This window comes from Carex rostrata, chromosome 33 (assembly GCF_964058835.1).
Source record: "Carex rostrata chromosome 33, lpCarRost1.2, whole genome shotgun sequence".
Taxonomy (NCBI): domain Eukaryota; kingdom Viridiplantae; phylum Streptophyta; class Magnoliopsida; order Poales; family Cyperaceae; genus Carex; species Carex rostrata.
The window spans coordinates 3,660,326-3,681,162 of NC_135950.1; the positions used below are offsets into that span (position 1 = coordinate 3,660,326).

At 33.7% G+C, this 20,837-nt stretch overlaps 3 protein-coding genes and 1 long non-coding RNA gene across 4 annotated transcripts in view; 3 read left to right on the forward strand and 1 right to left on the reverse strand.

The window, feature by feature from the left end:
* The window catches only part of LOC144548595 (putative disease resistance RPP8-like protein 2), a 70,345-nt gene that overhangs the window by 36,930 nt on the left and 12,578 nt on the right, over positions 1–20,837 (forward strand). The gene's annotated exons all lie outside the window — the stretch shown is intronic.
* LOC144548599 (disease resistance protein RPP13-like) overlaps positions 1–20,837 on the forward strand; it is a 112,872-nt gene that overhangs the window by 21,647 nt on the left and 70,388 nt on the right. The gene's annotated exons all lie outside the window — the stretch shown is intronic.
* LOC144548734 (uncharacterized) lies at positions 6,386–6,925 on the reverse strand. The gene is made up of 2 exons (XR_013509441.1): positions 6,748–6,925; positions 6,386–6,649 (listed from the first exon to the last, which is right to left on the reverse strand). It is a non-coding gene; the product is annotated as an uncharacterized LOC144548734 (long non-coding RNA).
* Positions 14,372–16,281, forward strand: LOC144548709 (phospholipase A1-II 1-like). The gene is made up of 3 exons (XM_078297439.1): positions 14,372–14,588; positions 14,760–15,171; positions 15,651–16,281. The coding sequence occupies exons 1-3, from the start codon at positions 14,398–14,400 to the stop codon at positions 16,248–16,250; spliced, it is 1,203 nt and encodes a 400-aa protein (XP_078153565.1). The 5' UTR covers positions 14,372–14,397; the 3' UTR covers positions 16,251–16,281.

The window sequence follows — 20,837 nt, forward strand, 5'->3', positions numbered from 1 at the left end:
TGGAAATACTCTGGTGGGTCCCATGTACTATGTCCTTGAAATACTCTGGTGGGTCCCACGTACGCTACTCATGAAAATAAACAGGTGGGACCCACATTAGCTTGCCTTGAAAATTCTCGAGAGGGGACCATGTACGCTTTCTTGGTGATACTTAGGTGGATCCCACGTTCTCTGCCATTGGAAATAATTCAGACAGTGTCCGAGTTCGAAAGTATTTCCATGCGCTCTTTTTCCAAGAGTAATATCATAGAAAAAGTCAGAAATGAGTATTTCCAATGGTGTTCTTGAAAATACATATTATTTCCATCAAAGGTTTTTGCTACAGAAGTATTTCAAGGATGACGCATGGATATGACGATATTAGGGTTTTTTTCAAGAGTATGTCCATGGAAAACGTGATTTCCTGCTCTTCCAAAAAAAAAGATTTTCTAGTTGTGAACTAACCGTCTAATAACCTAAAAACTTTAGGAGTGTAATATTATGGGAGTGTATATATTTTCTTATCTCTTTTGCATGTTTAATTTGAAATAAGCGGAATAATTAAAAAGACTTTTGTCTAGTGTTGACCGTATTTTGACTATTTTTAATTTAAATTCCCTAATTAGGTTATTTTCAAAGGGATTTTTTTTATAATAATTTCCAAAATATATATCGCCTAATTGGAAGAGAATTTGACTTAGTCAAACTGGGAAAGAGGAGAGACAGTCAGACAAAGGTGAAATCGGGCCAGCGGAAGGACTTAATGGGCCGAGAACAAAATGATCATGGCCCTTTGTAATATTGGGCCCGCAGAGTCAGAATAAAACGTGAGCCACGCGACAGAGAAAGGAAAGGAGAGAGACTGAACAGGGGGACCCACAATCAGACTCTCTTTTGAACCGAATTCAGTGAATGCACGAGAACAAATGGAGAGGAGATAATAGAGAGAGAGAGACACATGGTACCAGGGAGCACGCCATCACTTGATTGCAGCAAAGTTAATTATATTTCTTAAATTGCAAGGGCTTTGATGTTCAATCATAATTGAGTCGTCCTTTCTTGATAGGGAAGTGATTTGAGTGCAGATTCACAATACAACTTAATCATTGCCACTCATAAAATTCAACACCATTACAGCATTTCATTGGAATTGTCAGGAAATATAATTGGAGATCAAATTTAACATTTTATTAATTCTTTAATTATATTCGTCGCTAGGTAAAAAAATTACTGCTTCAAATGATTCATAATTTTGAATTAAGTGATTTTCTACTAATTTTTTTTAAAAATAGTAAAAGATGTAAATTTTAGTCTCCAAGTACATTTGCATATGGAAATCATATTTTTACAGTTTGAATTGATTGTTAGAACTTTAAAAAGTAGAGAAATATATCCATGAAACATGTTGACCGGTAATATGCAAATTATTGTGGACTCACTCTTAGAAAAATATATTTTAATTTTAGTAATGCTGAATTTCAACATATATAAGAGTACAACATAAGAATATTAAGTTGATCTGAAATAATCAAATAAAATCTTAACAATTGTTTCAGATATTAAATAAAATATATCTTTATTTTTGTAATGCCTAATTCTAACATAGAGTGCAAGGAAAGAATATTATGCTGATCTGGAATAATCAAATAATATTTCAATGTCAGTCTATATATATACATTTATTATAGTAGGTCGAAGTCTCTATTTGTGTGTGTGTATTGATAGATGGAATGATGCTACGGTGCTTTGGGAAATAAAGAGAGTGTTTTACTTTCCGCTCATGTTTTCATTTTCAAAGTTCAAATAGTTGATCTAAACTTCTCAACATGATCTTCATATTGTAATGTGCTTGGACACCAAATTTTACATTTTTTGAATAAAATTTACTATTTTTTTAGTATTTTTGAAAATCAGTGTTTTTCAGAATTTTTTATTATTATTTTATTAAATGAAAAGCTGTTATTATGCCTTTGATTCGATGCTTTAAAATGAAGCAAAGTCAAATGAAGCTAGTACAAGGGTTGGCAGCAATGATTAAAACCACCCAACTGGCCATTTTGGTTTTCCCCAATCCGAAATTAAGCAATGAAACACCGAGGTACGTGTATCAGAATTGGAAAGTTTAAGAGAAATACATATATAGGTCCAAATTAATTACATTAGCGCCTCTTCATTTGTTGTTTTTTCAGAATAATTGATTCGGTAGAAATTTTCAAATAATTAACCAACAGATTTCTAGTATGATAAATAAATCCATATGTAAAATTCAAACATTAAAACAAATAGAAATAATTAAAATGTAATATAAGGTTGACAGTTAATTAGATGGCAGTGTTTAAAATTAAAAATAAGTTAAATGATTGGAAAATCGACGCAACCACCAAATTTAAAGGACCATGCCGTAAAACTAATTACATATTTTAATTATAAGGCTTAATTATTGGTTCCCAAATATGACCTTAATTACTACTTACAAGTAATGGTTTGAAAAAATTAGATAACTAAAGTATCAATTAAAAAATGAATTCTTTGAAGGTAATGATGTGTAGTTTAAGTGATGTAGAATTGGATACAATACTAACAAACAAATAACAAAAAGATTAATTAAAGACCAACTTGATATTGAGAGGGATTAAAGTACTAGCTTGTCAAGTTAGAAAAGCAAAGGAAGGACTAATAAAATCTAATATAATGATAACTTAATTACCTACCTAACTAGCAGGGGCAACTTGTTCTAAGCAATGGCAACTTGTTCTTTATGAAAAATCGATGAAGAGAGGATCAACCTTACTATTAGAATACAAATACTTAATTGCATGTCATTAAAACAATATTTATAGGGGAGATGGACAATAGCGCATGTGCATAATATTCTGCAGGATACACCATTTTAATCAAACCTGTCAGTACGCATCTGTCCAATTAATAGCGCACCCTTTAATTATGATTTAATAGGGGCACCCTTTAAATCAACCTATCAATATGCACGCACCCTTTAATTAGTCTAATCTGATATGCACCTTTTAATCAAAGTCATCATGCATGAACCTTTGGATAATATGCACCTGTTGACTTGCGCACCAAGCATCTATTAATATGGAATCTTTAATTAAGGATATCAACATGCACTGAATCCAGCGCTATGCACCTTTTAATTAAACATTTTAATTAAGCAGGCCATTTAAATCACTTTATTAAAATAGCCCGTTAATGTTTTAATTTGGGCCACCGAATCATATTTTCTTATATTCTCCCACTTGATCCATTATAAAACTTTATGACATTACAACGTTCATAAGGTGCACAATAATATTGTATGTCTTTATATTTCATAAATTCTAAAGTCATAATATTTATATTTAAGCAAAATTAATACGAGTCATGGCGGTTGCTAATAATATTTGTTACTAACTTCCTTCCATGTACTACAATATCAATTCTAACTTAATATTAACTATAATGGTATACTTGAGGATCCATGTTAATTGTCTAATTTATATAGACTAATTCCTATTAATAGAAAATGATAATATATATATATAATACTTAAATAAATAGAAATTGTATTTGAAACAATCAATCAATAATGATATCATAAATAATCATTCATCTATAATATAAGTTTAATTACAACAATCATTTATCACAGATAACTATTCCCATTCTTTCGACATGTTCATGAAATATCTTGGGTGGTAATCCTTTCGACAAAGGATCAGCTATCATCATCTCTATGCTTATATGCTGTATTGTTATTGTTTGTTTTTGTACTTCTTCTTTCACGGCAAAGTACTTAATCTCCATGTGTTTGGCACCTTTAGAGTACTTGTCGTTTTTGCTGAAGAAGACTGCTGCAGAATTATCGCAATAAATCTTCAGCTGCTTGGCAATACTGTCGACAATTTCAAGTCCTGAAATAAACTTCCGCAGCCATAATCCTTGTACCATGGCTTCAAAACATGCCACGAACTTGGCTTCCATAGTGGATGCAGCGATTACCGTCTGCTTCGCACTTTTCCATGAGATTGCTCCGCCGGCTAGAAGATACACATATCCGCAAGTGGATTTTCATGTATCGCAACACCCGGCATAGTCTGAATCTGAATAACCAACTGTCTCTAAGTAGTTTGATCTTCTATACGTCAACATGTGATCTTTAGTACCTTGAAGATATCATAAAACTTTCTTTGCTGCCTTCCAATGTTCTATTCCAGGATTGCTTTGATAACGTCCAAGCATTCCTACAGCAAAACTGATATCTGGTCTTGTACAAGTCTGTGCATACATTAAACTACCCACAATGGAAGCATAAGGAATATTATTCATTTCTTCCTTTTCCAATTCGTTTTTAGGACATTGATATAAACCAAATTTATCCCCTTTCTGAATCGGTACCTTACCAGCTGAACATTTCTCCATCTTAAATCTCTCGAGAATCTTGTTAATATATGTTTTTTGAGACAAACCTAACAAACATTGTGATCGATCACGAAATATTTATATTCCTATCACATAGTTCGCCTCGCTCATATCTTTCATTTCAAAATTCTTCGAGAGAAAATTCTTGGTGCTTTTCATCATACCAAGATCGTTAGTCGCAAGTAAAATGTCATCAACATATAGAACTAGAAACATTATCTTACTCCCACTGACCTTCAAGTATATACACCGATCAACAATGTTTTCCTTAAAACCAAAAGAAGTAATCACATCATTGAACTTGAGATACCATTGTCGTGATGCTTGTTTCAGCCCATATATCGACATTTTCAATTTGCAAACCATATCCTTTCCCCCAATTGAAAAGCCCTCGGGCTGATCCATGTAGACTTCCTCTTCGAGTTCTCTGTTCAGAAAAGCAGTTTTGACGTCCATTTGGTGTAACTCAAGATCGTAATGAGCCACTAAAGCCAAGATGATACGTAAAGAATCTTTCTTAGAGACGGGCGAAAATGTCTCTTTATAATCAATGTCGTCTTTCTGAGTGAAACCTTTGGCAACCAGTCTAGCTATATATCGTTCAATTTTGTCTTTTGAGTCACGTTTGATCTTAAAGATCCATTTACATCACATCGAACTCGCTTGGAATCGTGAGGCAATTTGACGAGATCACAGACTTGATTTTGTTCCATAGATTTTAACTCGTCTTTCATAGCCGATCTCCGTTCACGAGTAGACCTTCTTAATGGTATATCATTTGGTTCAACTACATCATCAACAATGATGTTATCAATCGGAATGTCCTCAGTAGCAGTTGGTTGTTCTAGAACAGTTGGATGAACTACTTTCGAAACAACAGTCGGAACAACTACTTCCGAAACAACAGACAAAGGAATAGTAACTTGTTCTGTAATTTCTTGAAGATCAGAATTACACTGATCAGAACTTCTTGCCCTAACTTCAACATTCTCGATGAAACGTGCATTTCCGGATTCAACAATTCTCGTGCTATGATTCGGACAGTAAAATCTGAAACCTTTGGATTTCTCTGAATATCCAATAAAGAATCCGCTAACAGTTCTGAAATCCAATTTCTTTTCATGTGGGTTATACAAACGGACCTCCGCAGGGCAACCCCATACATGTATATGACGCAAACTAGGTTTCCTTCCCGTCCACAGTTCGAAAGGAGTCTTTCTACTGCCTTACTTGGAACCCGGTTTAGTAAATACATGGCGGTCTTAAGTGCATACATCCACAAAGATTTAGGCACAGTTGAGTGACTGAGCATACTCCGAACCATGTCCATAAGTGTTCTGTTACGACGTTCAGCAACACCATTTTGTTGTGGTGTGCCGGGCATAGTGTATTGTGCACATATACCACGCTTTTCTAAGAATTTAGCAAAAGGTCCAGGGTTTTGTCATGATTCATCATATCTACCATAAAATTCCCCACCCCGATCAGATCGAATCATTTTCACTTGTTTTTCTAACTGTCGTTCAACCTCATTTATAAACACCTCAAGTGCATCAATAGATTGTGACTTCTCATTTAGAAGATAAACAAACCCATAACGTAAAAAATCATCGATGAAGGTGATGAAATACTTTTCTTTATTAAAATAAGGCACATTAAATGTTCCACAAATATCCGTGTGAATTATTTCTAGAAGTTGAGAGCTACGAGTGGCACCTTTCTTAGTATGTTTCATTTGTTTGCCCTTTATACAGTCTATACATACACCTAAGTCAGTAAAATCCAAGTTTGGAAGAACTTCAGACTTCACTAAACGTTGCATTCTTTCTTTGGATATATGACCCAATCTTTTGTGCCACAAGTACGCCGACTTTTCATCATTCATATTTCTTTTCATTCAAATAGTATTGTTCACGGTAATCATAGATTCTACATAAGAATTATCTAACTCTAATTTATATAATCCATCAACCAAATTGCCACAACCAATAATGCAATTATTTTTATATAAACTAAAGCATTTAGATCCAAATTTAAATACATAGCCACAATCATCCAACTTAGATACAGATAATAAGTTGCGAGAAAACAAAGGTACATATAGTGTATCATACAAATCGACAATATTGCCAGAACTTAATATAAGTCAGTATGTACCGACTCCTTCCACTGGCACCTTGTCTTTATTGCCCATAATTACATATCTTTCGCTTTGTCGACTTTGGCTTGTGGTTTGGATCGTAAGAAATCCCTGTAAGTTGTTTGAAATATGAGTTGTAGAGCCCGAGTCAATCCACCAAGTATTATTAGGAACATCAATAAAATTTGACTCAAAAGTATGATTCATACCTTTCTTTTTGAACCAAACATTCCTTTTCAGACAATCCTTCTGAAAGTGACCCATCTTACGACAAAAATGGCACTTTAGTTTGTTTCCTTCTTTCTTGAAGCTTGCATTAGAAGACACCTGAAAGGCTTTCCCCTTCTTCTTAGTCTTAGCTTTCCCTGGTTTAACATTAGAACCCGACCTAGCTTCTAGGTTTGAAGAATGAACAGTGTTATGTTTCATTTCCTTAAGCCTTGCCTCTTCCTGAACAAGTTTACTAGTCAATTCATTTATGTTCCATTTCTTTTCTTGAGCATTATAATTAATTTGGAACGGACTATAAACATCATTCGGCAGAGAGTTCAAAATAAATTGAACTAGAAACCCTTCATCAACTGTCATTCCCAAACTCTTAAGTTTTGCGGAGAGAGATGTCATTTCTACGATATGTGCATGCATAGTGCGACTACCATCATACTTCATGGTGGTAAGTTTTGCCATAAGCGCACCGGCAAGCGACTTATCAGTTGTCTGTGAGCGTGCCTTGACGTTTGCTAGAAACTCTTGAGCGTTATCCGTGTCCGGAAGAGCAACCTTAATGTTTCCATCAACCGTCATTCGCAAAAACATAAGGCATAATCTGTTAGAACGTTCCCAGTCTGCCATAAAGGCCTTATCTTCCTCACTGCTTTCATCAGTTATAAGCATCGGGTTTATCAATTAATAATGCTATGTCCAAGTCCTGTGCACCTAAGTGAAATTGGACTTGTTCATTCCATTCAGCAAAGTTAAGACTATTAAAGACTGTCACAGAAGATGCATGCGATTGCATCGATACAGGTACATTAACTGTAATTTTAAAAGAAAAGATAAGAAGAAAAAATTTAAAAAATAAATTAGGGGAGATCATAAGGAAAATTAAGATAAATAAATTTTCTGAAATTTACACAAGAAATATCAATGAAAAGAAAATCAGAAAACATAATATACATAATATATTATACTTTGATTTTTCCATCTTTAAATAATTTCGAAATTTCATAACTTAAATCTTTAAATTAAAAATACATAATATAACTTAATTCAAGATAAGATCAGAAGACAGGAGACATAACGCAATAATTTATAACTTTAGATTTTCAATTTCAGATTTTGGAGCAATAACTTAATTAATATATCCTAATTATCCTTTGGAATTTATTAAGATATATTAAACATAATATTTTACTAGAAAATACTTTAATATGACAATTTTATTGTTTCAATGCATGTTGTTACCTTTGGGTAATCAACAATTGAGGAATAACGTAAATCATCAACTTAAGGTGTGTAAATTATGAGAACGTAATTAACCTTTGGGCAATTCAACAAATCTCATAATCTACTAATTAATTAAACCATTAAATTTAGTATATGACAGATTTTAATATCATATAATCTTAATAAGTGATCAATTAATTTTAATCTACAGTTTATAGAAAATATTATACTTTGATTTCTTTTAGGGTAAGGACACTTTGGTGTCTAGCAATACCGTCATAATTCATAAAACAAGTAACTTAATCAGGAGAATATGAATTCCAAAACCTGAAGCTCTGATACCACATGTAAATAGATGTTATCGTGCTCAACTACTTACACACATTCATAAAACTAAGTACAACTAATCATCTTTAAAGTTTCGATAGCGGAATTAAAAATCATCAAAAGTAAATCAAAGATCTTAGAAATCAAAGTCTCCACGTGTAAATCAATCAAATAGATTACATATCTTTATCCATAGTAATCTGTAGAACAACACTTAAAACGTTCTTCGCAAACCGTCAAAAGAACCGTAAAGCGATTTCTCTCTTCTTTCCCTTTCTAAGCAATGACAACTTGTTCTTTATGAAAAATCGATGAAGAGATGATCAACCTTACTATTAGAATACACATACTTAATTGCCTGTCATTATAGCAATATTTATAGGGGAGATGGACAATAGCGCATGTGGATAATATTCTGCAGGATACACCCTTTAATCAAACCTGTCAGTATGCATCTGTCCAATTAATAGCGCACCCTTTAATTATGATTTAATAGGGCACCCTTTAAATCAACCTATCAATATGCACGCACCCTTTAATTAGTCTAATCTGATATGCACCTTTTAATCAAAGTCATCATGCCTGAACCTTTGGATAATATGCACCTGTTGACTTGCGCACTAAGCATCTGTTAATATGGAATCTTTAATTAAGGATATGCACCTTTTAATTAAACATTTTAATTAAGCAGGCCATTTAAATCACTTTATTAAAATAGCCCGTTAATGTTTTATTTTGGGCCACCGAATCATATTTTCTTACATCTGCTTCTACATTGCTTGGTCGAGCAATCGACAATAATGATGAACCACTGGTGCATATGGGGTTCTTATATATCCATCTATACATCAGATAATTCCAATTCCCGCTTCAATAAGCAAAGTGCTAGAGAACAGGTAATTAAATATATTTAGGTTATTATTATTTGTTTAGTTGTTTCTTACATATTTTCATACGCAAGTGATCCATTCAAGTAGTAGTTGATTTGCTGGTGAACAATATAGGTCATTTTCACCATAAATTTTAGTTGTTTGATACAAGTATATAATATGCCGCTAACCTTCAAAAAAAAAAAAAAAGATACAATTATATAATAATACTAATATGGGTCTTTTTATTTTTTTGAACAATATAGGTCATTTTCAGTAGACATTAGTTAGCTATGACATTTCTTTCTTTAAACTACTTTCTATTAGTTTTTGACAGAGATTGGAAGGCTAACTGATAAGTACAGTGGTGAGGAAACAAGCATAACTATAACTGGCCACAGCTTAGGTGCAGTTCTCGCCACGCTCAATTCCATAGATATCATATCAAGCCACCTAAACCAAACCAATCATTCTCCTTCCGACACTTGTCCAGTCACAGGCATTGTCTTCGCTAGCCCTCGGGTTGGAAATTCATATTGCCCGGACCTTTTAAGTACGATGATTTTTGTGCATCTATGAGTCATTCTACGCCCACTTCAGTGTATCCAACAAATAGGTAAGTTGGAATTAAGTCAGGTTCGTTACGCACTCATAGTAGCTTGAGGTTTTGTTTGCTAGAAAAGAGATTCTTGAAAGTGGAATCGCCGACCTTAGGGCTCGCAAATACTATGGCTGTGATCGGAATGGCTGTGGAGTATGAGTGATAGCATTTATTGAGGTGATTTGATGCTATGTCGATGGCACTTAGAGTTGCAAGGTATGCACCGAGGCTATGACCAGTAAGAGTTATGCTAATTTCTTCATCTTTGTACTCGTTAACTAGTTTTTGTATTTCTGTTAAAACCTACATTAAATAATTTTTTTTCATGTTGATGTAGGTTTTAACAGAAATACAAAAACTAGTTAACGAGTACAAAGATGAAGAAATTAGCATAACTCTTACTGGTCATAGCCTCGGTGCATACCTTGCAACTCTAAGTGCCATCGACATAGCATCAAATAACCTCAATAAATGCTATCACTCATACTCCACAGCCATTCCGATCACAGCCATAGTATTTGCGAGCCCTAAGGTCGGCGATTCCACTTTCAAGAATCTCTTTTCTAGCAAACAAAACCTCAAGTTACTACGAGTGCGTAATGAACCTGACTTAATTCCAACTTACCCATTTGTTGGATACACTGAAGTGGGCGTAGAATCTCATAGATACACAAAAATCGTGGTACTTAAAAGGTCCGGGCAATATGACGACATGGCATAATTTAGAGGGATACATGCATGCAGTTGCTGGTGTACAAGGGAAGAAGGGAGGGTTTCAGCTAGAAGTCGATCGAGATGTAGCTTGAAGGACGATTATCAGGAACCGGTTGCTTGGAGAGTTCGACAGAACAAGGGTATGGTTAAGGGAATATATATATCATGAAGATGATGATTGATGAATGATGATGATGATGATGGTTGATAATTGCATACCATACAATGTAGATGGAGAAATTTATTTGCTTAAAATGCTCGGTTGTTGTTCTTGCTTATCATGTTCGTTTGAGTATTGAAATAACGAAAAAAGTGGTTCCATTAATTAACTGGTCATAACTAATACTAGTGTACGAAACATAAATTAGCAGAGATCATGCACACTAATAAATAATGAAACTATCTCCCTGATGTTGAGATATATATGTGCGAATAATTAGAACCTGATATATTTTTAACTGCCCGGCCCATAAATCTAAACAATCCATGCGAATTTTGATATTGATCGATCAGACAATATAGGATTGGCTTTGGATAATTCTTTGTCCTTAAAGCCTTTAGAACAAAAACCCTACCCTATATATATTTTAAGTAGAGGATGAATCGGTTGTTATTCTACAAAAATCATCAGTTGGATGAAAAAAACATGCAGGTTCCTGTTATTCCAAAAAAATAAAAGCCGATTTGATTCCATTTAATTAAGCTATAGAGTAAATTCATCTTAAAAGGGTATATTTTCAACTAAGAAATTAATACATATTTTCAACTTGGAAATACTCTGGTGGGTCCCATGTACTATGTCCTTGAAATACTCTGGTGGGTCCCACGTACGCTACTCATGAAAATAAACAGGTGGGACCCACATTCGCTTGCCTTGAAACTTCTCGAGAGGGGACCATGTACGCTTTCTTGGTAATACTTAGGTGGATCCCACGTTCTCTGCTATTGGAAATAATTCAGACAGTGTCCGAGTTCGAAAGTATTTCCATGTGCTCTTTTTCCAAGAGTAATATCATAGAAAAAGTCAGAAATGAGTATTTCCAATGGTGTTCTTGAAAATACATATTATTTCCAACAAAGGTTTTTGCTACAGAAGTATTTCAAGGATGACGCATGGATATGACGATTTTAGGGTTTTTTTCAAGAGTATGTCCATGGAAAACGTGATTTCCTGCTCTTCCAAAAAAAAAGATTTTCTAGTTGTGAACTAACCGTCTAATAACCTAAAAACTTTAGGAGTGTAATATTATGGGAGTGTATATATTTTCTTATCTGTTTTGCATGTTTAATTTGAAATAAGCGGAATAATTAAAAAGACTTTTGTCTAGTGTTGACCGTATTTTGACTATTTTTAATTTAAATTCCCTAATTAGCTTATTTTCAAAGGGATTTTTTTTATAATAATTTCCAAAATATATATCGCCTAATTGGAAGAGAATTTGACTTAGTCAAACTGGGAAAGAGGAGAGACAGTCAGACAAAGGTGAAATCGGGCCAGCGGAAGGACTTAATGGGCCGAGAACAAAATAATCATGGCCCTTTGTAATATTGGGCCCGCAGAGTCAGAATAAAACGTGAGCCACGCGACAGAGAAAGGAAAGGAGAGAGACTGAACAGGGGGACCCACAATCAGACTCTCTTTTGAACCGAATTCAGTGAATGAACGAGAACAAATGGAGAGGAGATAATAGAGAGAGAGAGACACATGGTACCAGGGAGCACGCCATCACTTGATTGCAGCAAAGTTAATTATGTTTCTTAAATTGCAAGGGCTTTGATGTTCAATCATATATAGTTGAGTCATCCTTTCTTGATAGGGAAGTGATTTGAGTGCAGATTCACAAAACAACTTAATCATTGCCACTCATAAAATTCAACACCATTACAGCATTTCATTGGAATTGTCAGGAAATATAATTGGAGATCAAATTTAACATTTTATTAATTCTTTAATTATATTCGTCGCTAGGTAAAAAAATTACTGCTTCGAATATATGATTCATAATTTTGAATTAAGTGATTTTCTACTAATTTAGTTTTTTAAAAAATGTAAATTTTAGTCTCCAAGTACATTTGCATATGGAAATCATATTTTTACAGTTTGAATTGATTGTTAGAACTTTAAAAAGTAGAGAAATATATCCATGAAACATGTTGACCAGTAATATGCAAATTGTTGTAGACTCACTCTTAGAAAAATATATTTTAATTTTAGTAATGCTGAATTTCAACGTATATAAGAGTACAACAAAAGAATATTAAGTTGATCTGAAATAATCAAATAAAATCTTAACAATTGTTTCAGATATTAAATAAAATATATCTTAATTTTTGTAATGCCTAATTCTAACATAGAGTACAAGAAAAGAATATTATGTTGATCTGGAATAATCAAATAATATTTCAATGTCAGTCTATATATATATATTTATTATAGTAGGTCGAAGTCTGTGTTTGTGTATAGATAGAGTGATGCTATGGTGCTTTGAGAGATAAAGATGATGTTTTACTTTTCTCTCATGTCTCCATTTTTAAAGTTTAAACAGTCGATCCAAACTTTTCAACATAATCTTCATATTGTAATGTGCTTGGAGACCAAATTTTACATTTTTTGGAAAAAAAATTACTATCTTTTTAGAAATTTTGAAAATCAGTGTTTTTCTGATGAATTTTTATTATTATTTCATTTAATGAAAAGCTGTTATTATGCCTTTGATTCGATGCTTTAAAATGAAGCAAAGTCAAGAGAAGCTAGTACAAGGGTTGGCAGCAATTATTAAAACCACCCAACTGGCCATTTTGGTTTTCCCAATCCGAAATTAAGCAATGAAACACTGAGGACGTGTATCAGAATTGGAAAGTTTAAGAGAAATACATATATAGCTAGGTCCAAATTAATTACATTAGCGCCTCTTCATTTGTTGTTTTTTCAGAATAATTGATTCGGTAGAAATTTTCAAATAATTAACCAACAGATTTCTAGTATGATAAATAAATCCATATGTAAAATTCAAAGTTTAAAACAAATAGAAATAATTAAAATGTAATATAAGGTTGACAGTTAATTAGATGGTAGTGTTTAAAATTAAAAATAAATTAAATGATTGGAAAATCGACCCAACCACCAAATTTCAAAGGACCATACCGTAAAACTAATTACATATTTTAATTATAAGGATTAATTATTGGTTCCCAAATATGACCTTAATTACTACTTACAAGTAATGGTTTGAAAAAATTAGATAACTAAAGTATCATTTAAAAAAATGAATTATTTGAAGGTAATGATGTGTAGTTTAAGTGATATAGAATTGGATACAATGCTAACAAAAAAATTAACAAAAAGATTAATTAAAAACCAACTTGATATTGAGAGGGATTAAAGTACTAGATTGTCAAGTTAGAAAAGCAAAGCAAGGACTAATAAAATCTAGATAACTTAATTACCTAGCTAGCTATCAGGGGCGGACCTAGATTTTGAATTTTAGTGGTGATCTATGACTCCCGATCGACTTTGCCTCCTAAAATTTATTTTTGCCCCGCACTAAATGTTTGATTTGTAATTTAGATTAAAATTAGTGTTAAAATCAAAATAAATTTTTTGAACTTTGATTGATAATTAGAATTACAAGTTAGAGCATTTGAAAGTATAAGTCAAAGAATTGCTTTTTTTATTGAATACCCAATTAGTTAATGAGTTTAAATTCAACTAACTATTTAAACCTGATTCGAGATCCACCCCTGCTGGCTAGCATTACTCTATCAAAGAATCTTAAAAGCATAAGCTGAAATAAATAGATATAGAGATCCATTTGTTAATTAATATATCAATCCAACATCACTTTGGATTGAAAGAAAGATTAAAGAGCAAACCCTGGAAAGCAACACAAAACTAACATATCATGTCTGGAAACCTTTTTGGGAATATAGCTAAAAGGTGGCAGGAGATTCATGGCTATAGCAACTGGAAAAATATGCTGGACCCACTGGACATAGATCTTCGCCGAAGTATAATAAACTATGGAGAGATGGCGCAAGCGGCCTATGATGGTTTCATTCGGGAGAAGCAATCGCCTAATCTCGGTGCACCTAGGTACAATATCTAACTGTCTAAGGCAAATTTGCTTTGGTTAAACATATTTACAATGATTTACAATTTTTGTTATGCATTTGTTCCATAGCTGGACTCCTTTTTTTTTCCCATAATTAATTAACACAACAAACATAAGATTATATCCCAAATTGAGTTGTTTTTTAATAACAGGTACAGCCGATCGGAGCTGTTGGAAAAGGTACATGTATCTGTGCCTAGTGCATATGAGGTCACAAAGTATTTGTACGCGACATCAAGCATAAACGTACCCGACGCATTCATGGTGAATAACAGATCAAGTAATACATGGAGCAAGGTGTCAAACTGGATCGGCTATGTAGCGGTGGCAACCAATGAGGGCAAGGCATTGCTCGGGCGGAGAGATATTGTGGATGCTTGGAGGGGAACCCTAGAAGTGTCGGATTGGGTGAACGACATGGATATCACGTTGGTATCTGCTTCTACATTGCTTGGTCGAGCAATCGACAATAATGATGAACCACTGGTGCATATGGGGTTCTTATCCATCTATACATCAGATAATCCCAATTCCTGCTTCAATAAGCAAAGTGCTAGAGAACAGGTATTAAGTATTTTTAGTTTATTATTATTTGTTTAGTTGTTTCTTACTTCTTTTCATACACAATCGATCGATCCGTTCAAGTAATTAGTTGATTTGCAGGTGAACAATATAGGTCATTTTCAGTGCAAATTTTTTTTGTTTGATACATTAAGTTTATAATACTAAAAAAGATGGTTGACCAATAATTTTACAAATATTAATTGACTTAAAATATTTACTATCCATCTGGTGTAACTAGAAATTTACAATTATGTATTATTTGACTACTTACGAAGCTAGCCTAGGCCTTTACTTGCCACCAAATGATCCAGATTGCTTCACTCTAAAACTTTTAATCCATATAATTGTCACACTCATGCCAGTTGCTTTGAAGCAAAGAGGAGCTTAATTATAAAATTCATCGGTAGATCGATACTCGGATTCACCTATTATAACATTAGTTAGCTATTACATGTCTTTCTTGAACTACTTTCTATTAGGTTTTGACAGAGATTGGTAGGCTAACTGATAAGTACAGTGATGAGGAAACAAGCATAACTATAACTGGCCACAGCTTAGGTGCAGCTCTCGCCACGCTAAATTCCATAGATATCATATCAAACCACCTTAACAGATCCAACCACTCTCCTTCTGACACTTGTCCAGTCACAGGAATCGTCTTCGCTAGCCCTCGTGTCGGGAATTCAGATTTCAAGAATATGTATAATCAAATGCCAAACCTAAGATTACTACGAATTCGTAACACTTTGGATATAGTTCCTAAATGTCCACCTCCTATTTCATACTGTGATGTAGGGGTTGAACTCACAATTGATGTGAGTAAATCGCCATATGTGAAGAGTCCGGGAAATGCAATTGTATGGCACAATTTAGAGAACTATTTGCATGGTGTTGCTGGTGTACAGAAAGAAGGATTTAAACTTGAGATTGAGAGGGATATAGGTCTTGTTAATAAGAGATGTGATTCTTTGAAGGATAAGTATCCTGTGCCAGTAGCTTGGTGGATAAATCAGAATAGAGATATGGTGAAGGGAGCTGATGGTCATTGGAGCTTAAATGATTATCAACAGGATATATAATTTTAAACACTCAAGAATGTTATTTTTTTTCCTTTTTTTGTGAAAATTCAAATGTTCTCTTCTTGGATAAATATATATGTACAATATTTTATTAAAACTTGGTTCGTCTCATATTCATTCAATTTTACTTTGCAGTTGGTAATTAATTGACTCATGCTTACCATTCATTCAGATTTCAGACCGCTTGAAATGTCATTTCTCTTCTAAAAAAGACTTGTAGGCTTATATATTGCCACACATTCCTATCGTTCCATTATTCATTGCAATGTAAATAACGGTATGCGGTTGTTGGACAGATAGGTACCATCAGGTGATTAATCGGAAATAATCGGTTATTATCGGGAATAATCTGCTGATTAATTAGAAAAACAGAGGACAAATTTCTTCTTCTTTTTTTCTTTTTTTTTAGGATATGAATAAAATTTCCAGCCTAGATCAATGAGACAATTTATAACTGGTCTATCATTGTATCACAAAAGGGTAATTGTAGTTTGAACACAAATCTCATTCATATATAAAGATTGTGACAGAGGGGATATATATCAAATGTAAACAAGAGAGAGTGGTAGTTTGTGGAAAAAAAAAAGTTTATGATGCAAATAAAAGAGAGCAGTACCATTATAATTTATTATTAAATTGTATTTTTAAAACAGATCTGCAATTATTTTACTCTATTAATCATTGTTACATACATTTTAAAATAATATTTAACCGCGTACCCTCTAAATTTTCATCAATTTCCTAATCTCCTAATATCATAAATATATCCAACAAAAAATATCAAATTATTATGAAATAAAAAATAAAAAATACAAATTTTGAAATACTATGACATAGTCACATGGTGCAGCAGCAGGGGTATGACTGAAAGAATTCACATCCAGTACAGCAATACCTATACCTGAGTGGAATTAATGGACGCGGGCTGTTCTTTTAATTTGGCACGACACGATAGATTCTCAAAACGAACTTCCTGTAATTTTTATACGCACTCAGTCCGACCAGCGATTAGGATTAATTCAGGACCGTTGATTATCTATGCAATGAACTCAGGTACATGAGGACATTCGGACTGCCGACTGGAAAGCATACAGTCAAATAAAAAAAATAAAAAAGGGCATACATATGCATAGCATAGCACAGAGCATTGAATCCATGTATGATTAAGAACACTTCCCAAGAAGACAGAGCATAGCACAGAGCATTATTAAATGACCTGATCAACAATACTTTTTTTTTCCCTAGGAGACGAGGTAGGGGAAATTTTTTATTCATAGAAATTGAAAAAAAGGTTGAGAGAGAAATAGAAAGAGTGCAGGTTTTGCGATATTGGTAGAAAGATCGGTACATATTTTACCGATCCTAACAATCAAAACACTTAGGATAGGCATAATTTTTATCCATCATAACTCATCTTGGATCTTCTGTGAAAACGGTGCCTGAGAAGATCAAGAATTGATCTATTGCTATTCCTGTTTTGAAGACAGTGTCATAGAAGATCAAAAATAAGTTAGGATGGGTAGAAATTCTGCCTATCCTAACTGTTTTGATTGTTAGGATCGGTAAAATCTGTACCGATCTTTCTATTAATATTACAAAATCTGCACTCTTTCTATTCTCTCTCTACCTTTTTTTCAATTTCTATGAATAAAAAATTTCCCGAGGTAGGGCTTAGGCCGCCTCGTTAGTAGTCAAAACTAATCAATATCGCTGTTTCAACTTCCAAATAATATTAAATGTTTGCATACATATTATATTATATATATATTGGGATTATCCGATGAGATCCTCTGTATATCTTCACTGCTGAGGTGCCTCTCCGTCTTCGCTGAAATCAAATCATCTGCCCTCCGGGGACAGGAAATTCTTGCCCCCAGAGTCTCTGTGGGGTGGGACCAGTTACTGTTTAAGGGTTTAAATATTGTTACTGTTTTTAAATGGACCCCACCCGCAGATACTCTGGGGGCAGGAATTTCCTGCCCCCGGGGGGCAGACGATTCGGTCTCGTCTTCTCCCTCGTGCTTCTACTTCAGGCAATCAACTCCTCTCTCTCTCTCTCTCTCTCTCTTATCTATCCATTTCCTTTATTATTCAAATCAATGTAGCTTTTGCAGAGAAAAATTCTTGCGGTATGTATCCACTCTTACTTGTTTTAATTTTCTTTGTTTCATGTGTGCAATGAACTCAGTGTGTTATGATATGAGAAACTAAAGGACAGAAAATTTGCTTTAGTTTTATATATAATTATTTACCTTTTTTCCCTAGATGGGAATTTAAAATATGCCCTTGTTATGCATGCACCTCCTGCTTACATTATTATATTGTGTGTCACTTGGGGTTTCTTTTATTTCATAAATAGAGAGATTCTCTCTTACTTAATAGATCCAGAGAACACATTTGGTTTGAGAGTTAAATTAATTTGAAGTATCCCCACTCAATATATAGCAGATGCAACACCTAAAAGTATCAAGCACACACTTATATCATAAGGTCCTATCTGATTTAAGGACCTGTTGTGAGCATTTCTGTAGTTTGGATTAAAGAAGTTCTACAGTTGAGGTGCTAAGATTGTTAATTTTCATTACTTATTAGTTCCATTGTGTTGTAATTACTAATTAGCTTCCTTAATGTATATATTATAATTGTTCACTTGTCTCCAATGCAATTATTTTTATGAAAACCTTGATTGTGCCATCATCTAATAACTGGCTACTTTATGTGAACCAATTCTTCGATGGGGGTGTTTTGCTTGAATTATATATCTAGAGAGGTTACTTGAGTCTCCACAAATGGGTGGAATTTCAAGGTCATAATTGCAAATAGTACACTAATGTTAAATGTTAATTTTCCTAAAAGTTCCACCCATTTCTGGTTACTATCTGACCTCTCTAGTATGGTTTGAATTTTTCTACCAATCGTAATTATTTTGGTGATCCAACAAAGTGATAAACTATTTGTTGCCTTACTGAACAAGATATAACAAATCATTCCACATCAGTTTCAATCTTATGCTTGTGCTATTTTCTAATAATTGCTGAAGAATTTATCAATACTTTGTCCAGGTCTAAAATACAATACATGATGGATATTATTCAGCCCCGAAAGCATAGTGTTGATCTAAATTTAGAACGATATTATATTAGCAATATGCCCCCAAATGTCAAAGAGGAAGTACTTATAAAACTTCCAATTAAAGAGGCGGTTAGGACAAGCATTCTATCAACCAAATGGAAATATGCATGTATGTCAATTCCAAATTTGCAGATGATTGTCCAGAGTCAGAGCTAATTACACTGGTTGATCAAGTATTATTAGTGCATCACGGTCCAATTCTACAATTTAAACTCATCAGTAGTCATGCATGTCATGAGGCAATTGGTCGATGGATGCTTATTTTGTCCAGAAATGGAATCAAGAATCTTCATATTAAACTAGGGGCTTTTGATAAAAGATGCAAGATTTCTTCCAGCTTCTTCTCTTGTCTTGCATTGGAACATGCGCATATACTTTGCGGCAACACATATGTTTCTCCATCTTTCCCAGGCTTCAAGTTTCTTCGTACCCTAAGGCTGTTCAATCAGGATAAAGTAACCGGGATTGTTTTAGGAGAACTCATTTCAACTTGTCCTTTACTTGAGATATTGGAGCTATCTGACATTTGTATCTTTGGTTTTTTCGTCATCCGTTCACCAAACCTCAGATGGCTGAGTATCACAGGGGTTTTTGTTGATCTCTGTTTGGAAACCCCTAAGTTGCTTTTTGCAAAGATTTATCGAGGCCGTGTTTCTTTTGATTTTGTACTATGGCGGTTTGCAAAGCCAGCTGGATTTAAGAGTAATATTTTGCGAGTACTTGGTAAACTTTCTGTGATTGAAGAACTTCAACTATGTTCTAATTTTCTTGAGGTAAGAAATCCATACTTGAGAAAAATTATCATCAATTACCTTAAAGGTGATTAATGCACACCTTTTGTAGGTTTTCTATAGCTTGTATTATACCTACATGCTAATGGTAATCTACTATTTGACTTATTTTAGTATTTCGGCGAGGAAGGGAGTAAACCAGAAGCGCTCCCGTTACCTTTCTATCAATTGAAAAAACTTCATATCGACTTCTATGAATTACACCCAAAAGAGGTTGCAACTACTTTTTGTTTGCTCAAAAGTGCCCCCAACTTAAAGGTTCTATCTTTAAAGGTGCGTCCTACAAACTGATACCTAATTGGCTATGTGCTACTATCTTGTTTTCTACAATAAATTTTATCTTCTTTGATCACATTTTTCCATTGTATTTATCTTTTTTTCCAGCTTCCAGAGCGGTATTACCCTCCATGCCCACTTGCTCAGTCTTTTTGGGATGTGAAAGTTATAGAATCTTACTTGTTTAACTTCCTTCAAATTGTGAAGATAACTTATTCTGTTCAATTTCCTGAGACAATTCTAAAGTTTGCAAAATTCCTTCTGCACACTGCACCTGTGTTAGAGAAGCTGGTTTTGAGAGAACTGAAAGTTAGAAAAGAAACAAGGTCATTCTTGAAGAAGCTGGCAAGTTTTCCAAGGGTATCGAAGATTGCCGAAATTGTCTTTG

What these genes read in the sequence shown, in the direction of transcription:
- LOC144548709 (XM_078297439.1), top strand. Translation starts at nt 14,398, where the DNA reads ATGTCTGGAAACCTTTTTGGGAATATAGCTAAAAGGTGGCAGGAGATT. An exon ending in CCTAATCTCGGTGCACCTAG is followed by an intron (nt 14,589 to 14,759) that starts GTACAATATCTA and finishes TTTTAATAACAG; the next exon opens with GTACAGCCGATCGGAGCTGT. An exon ending in AGCAAAGTGCTAGAGAACAG is followed by an intron (nt 15,172 to 15,650) that starts GTATTAAGTATT and finishes ACTTTCTATTAG; the next exon opens with GTTTTGACAGAGATTGGTAG.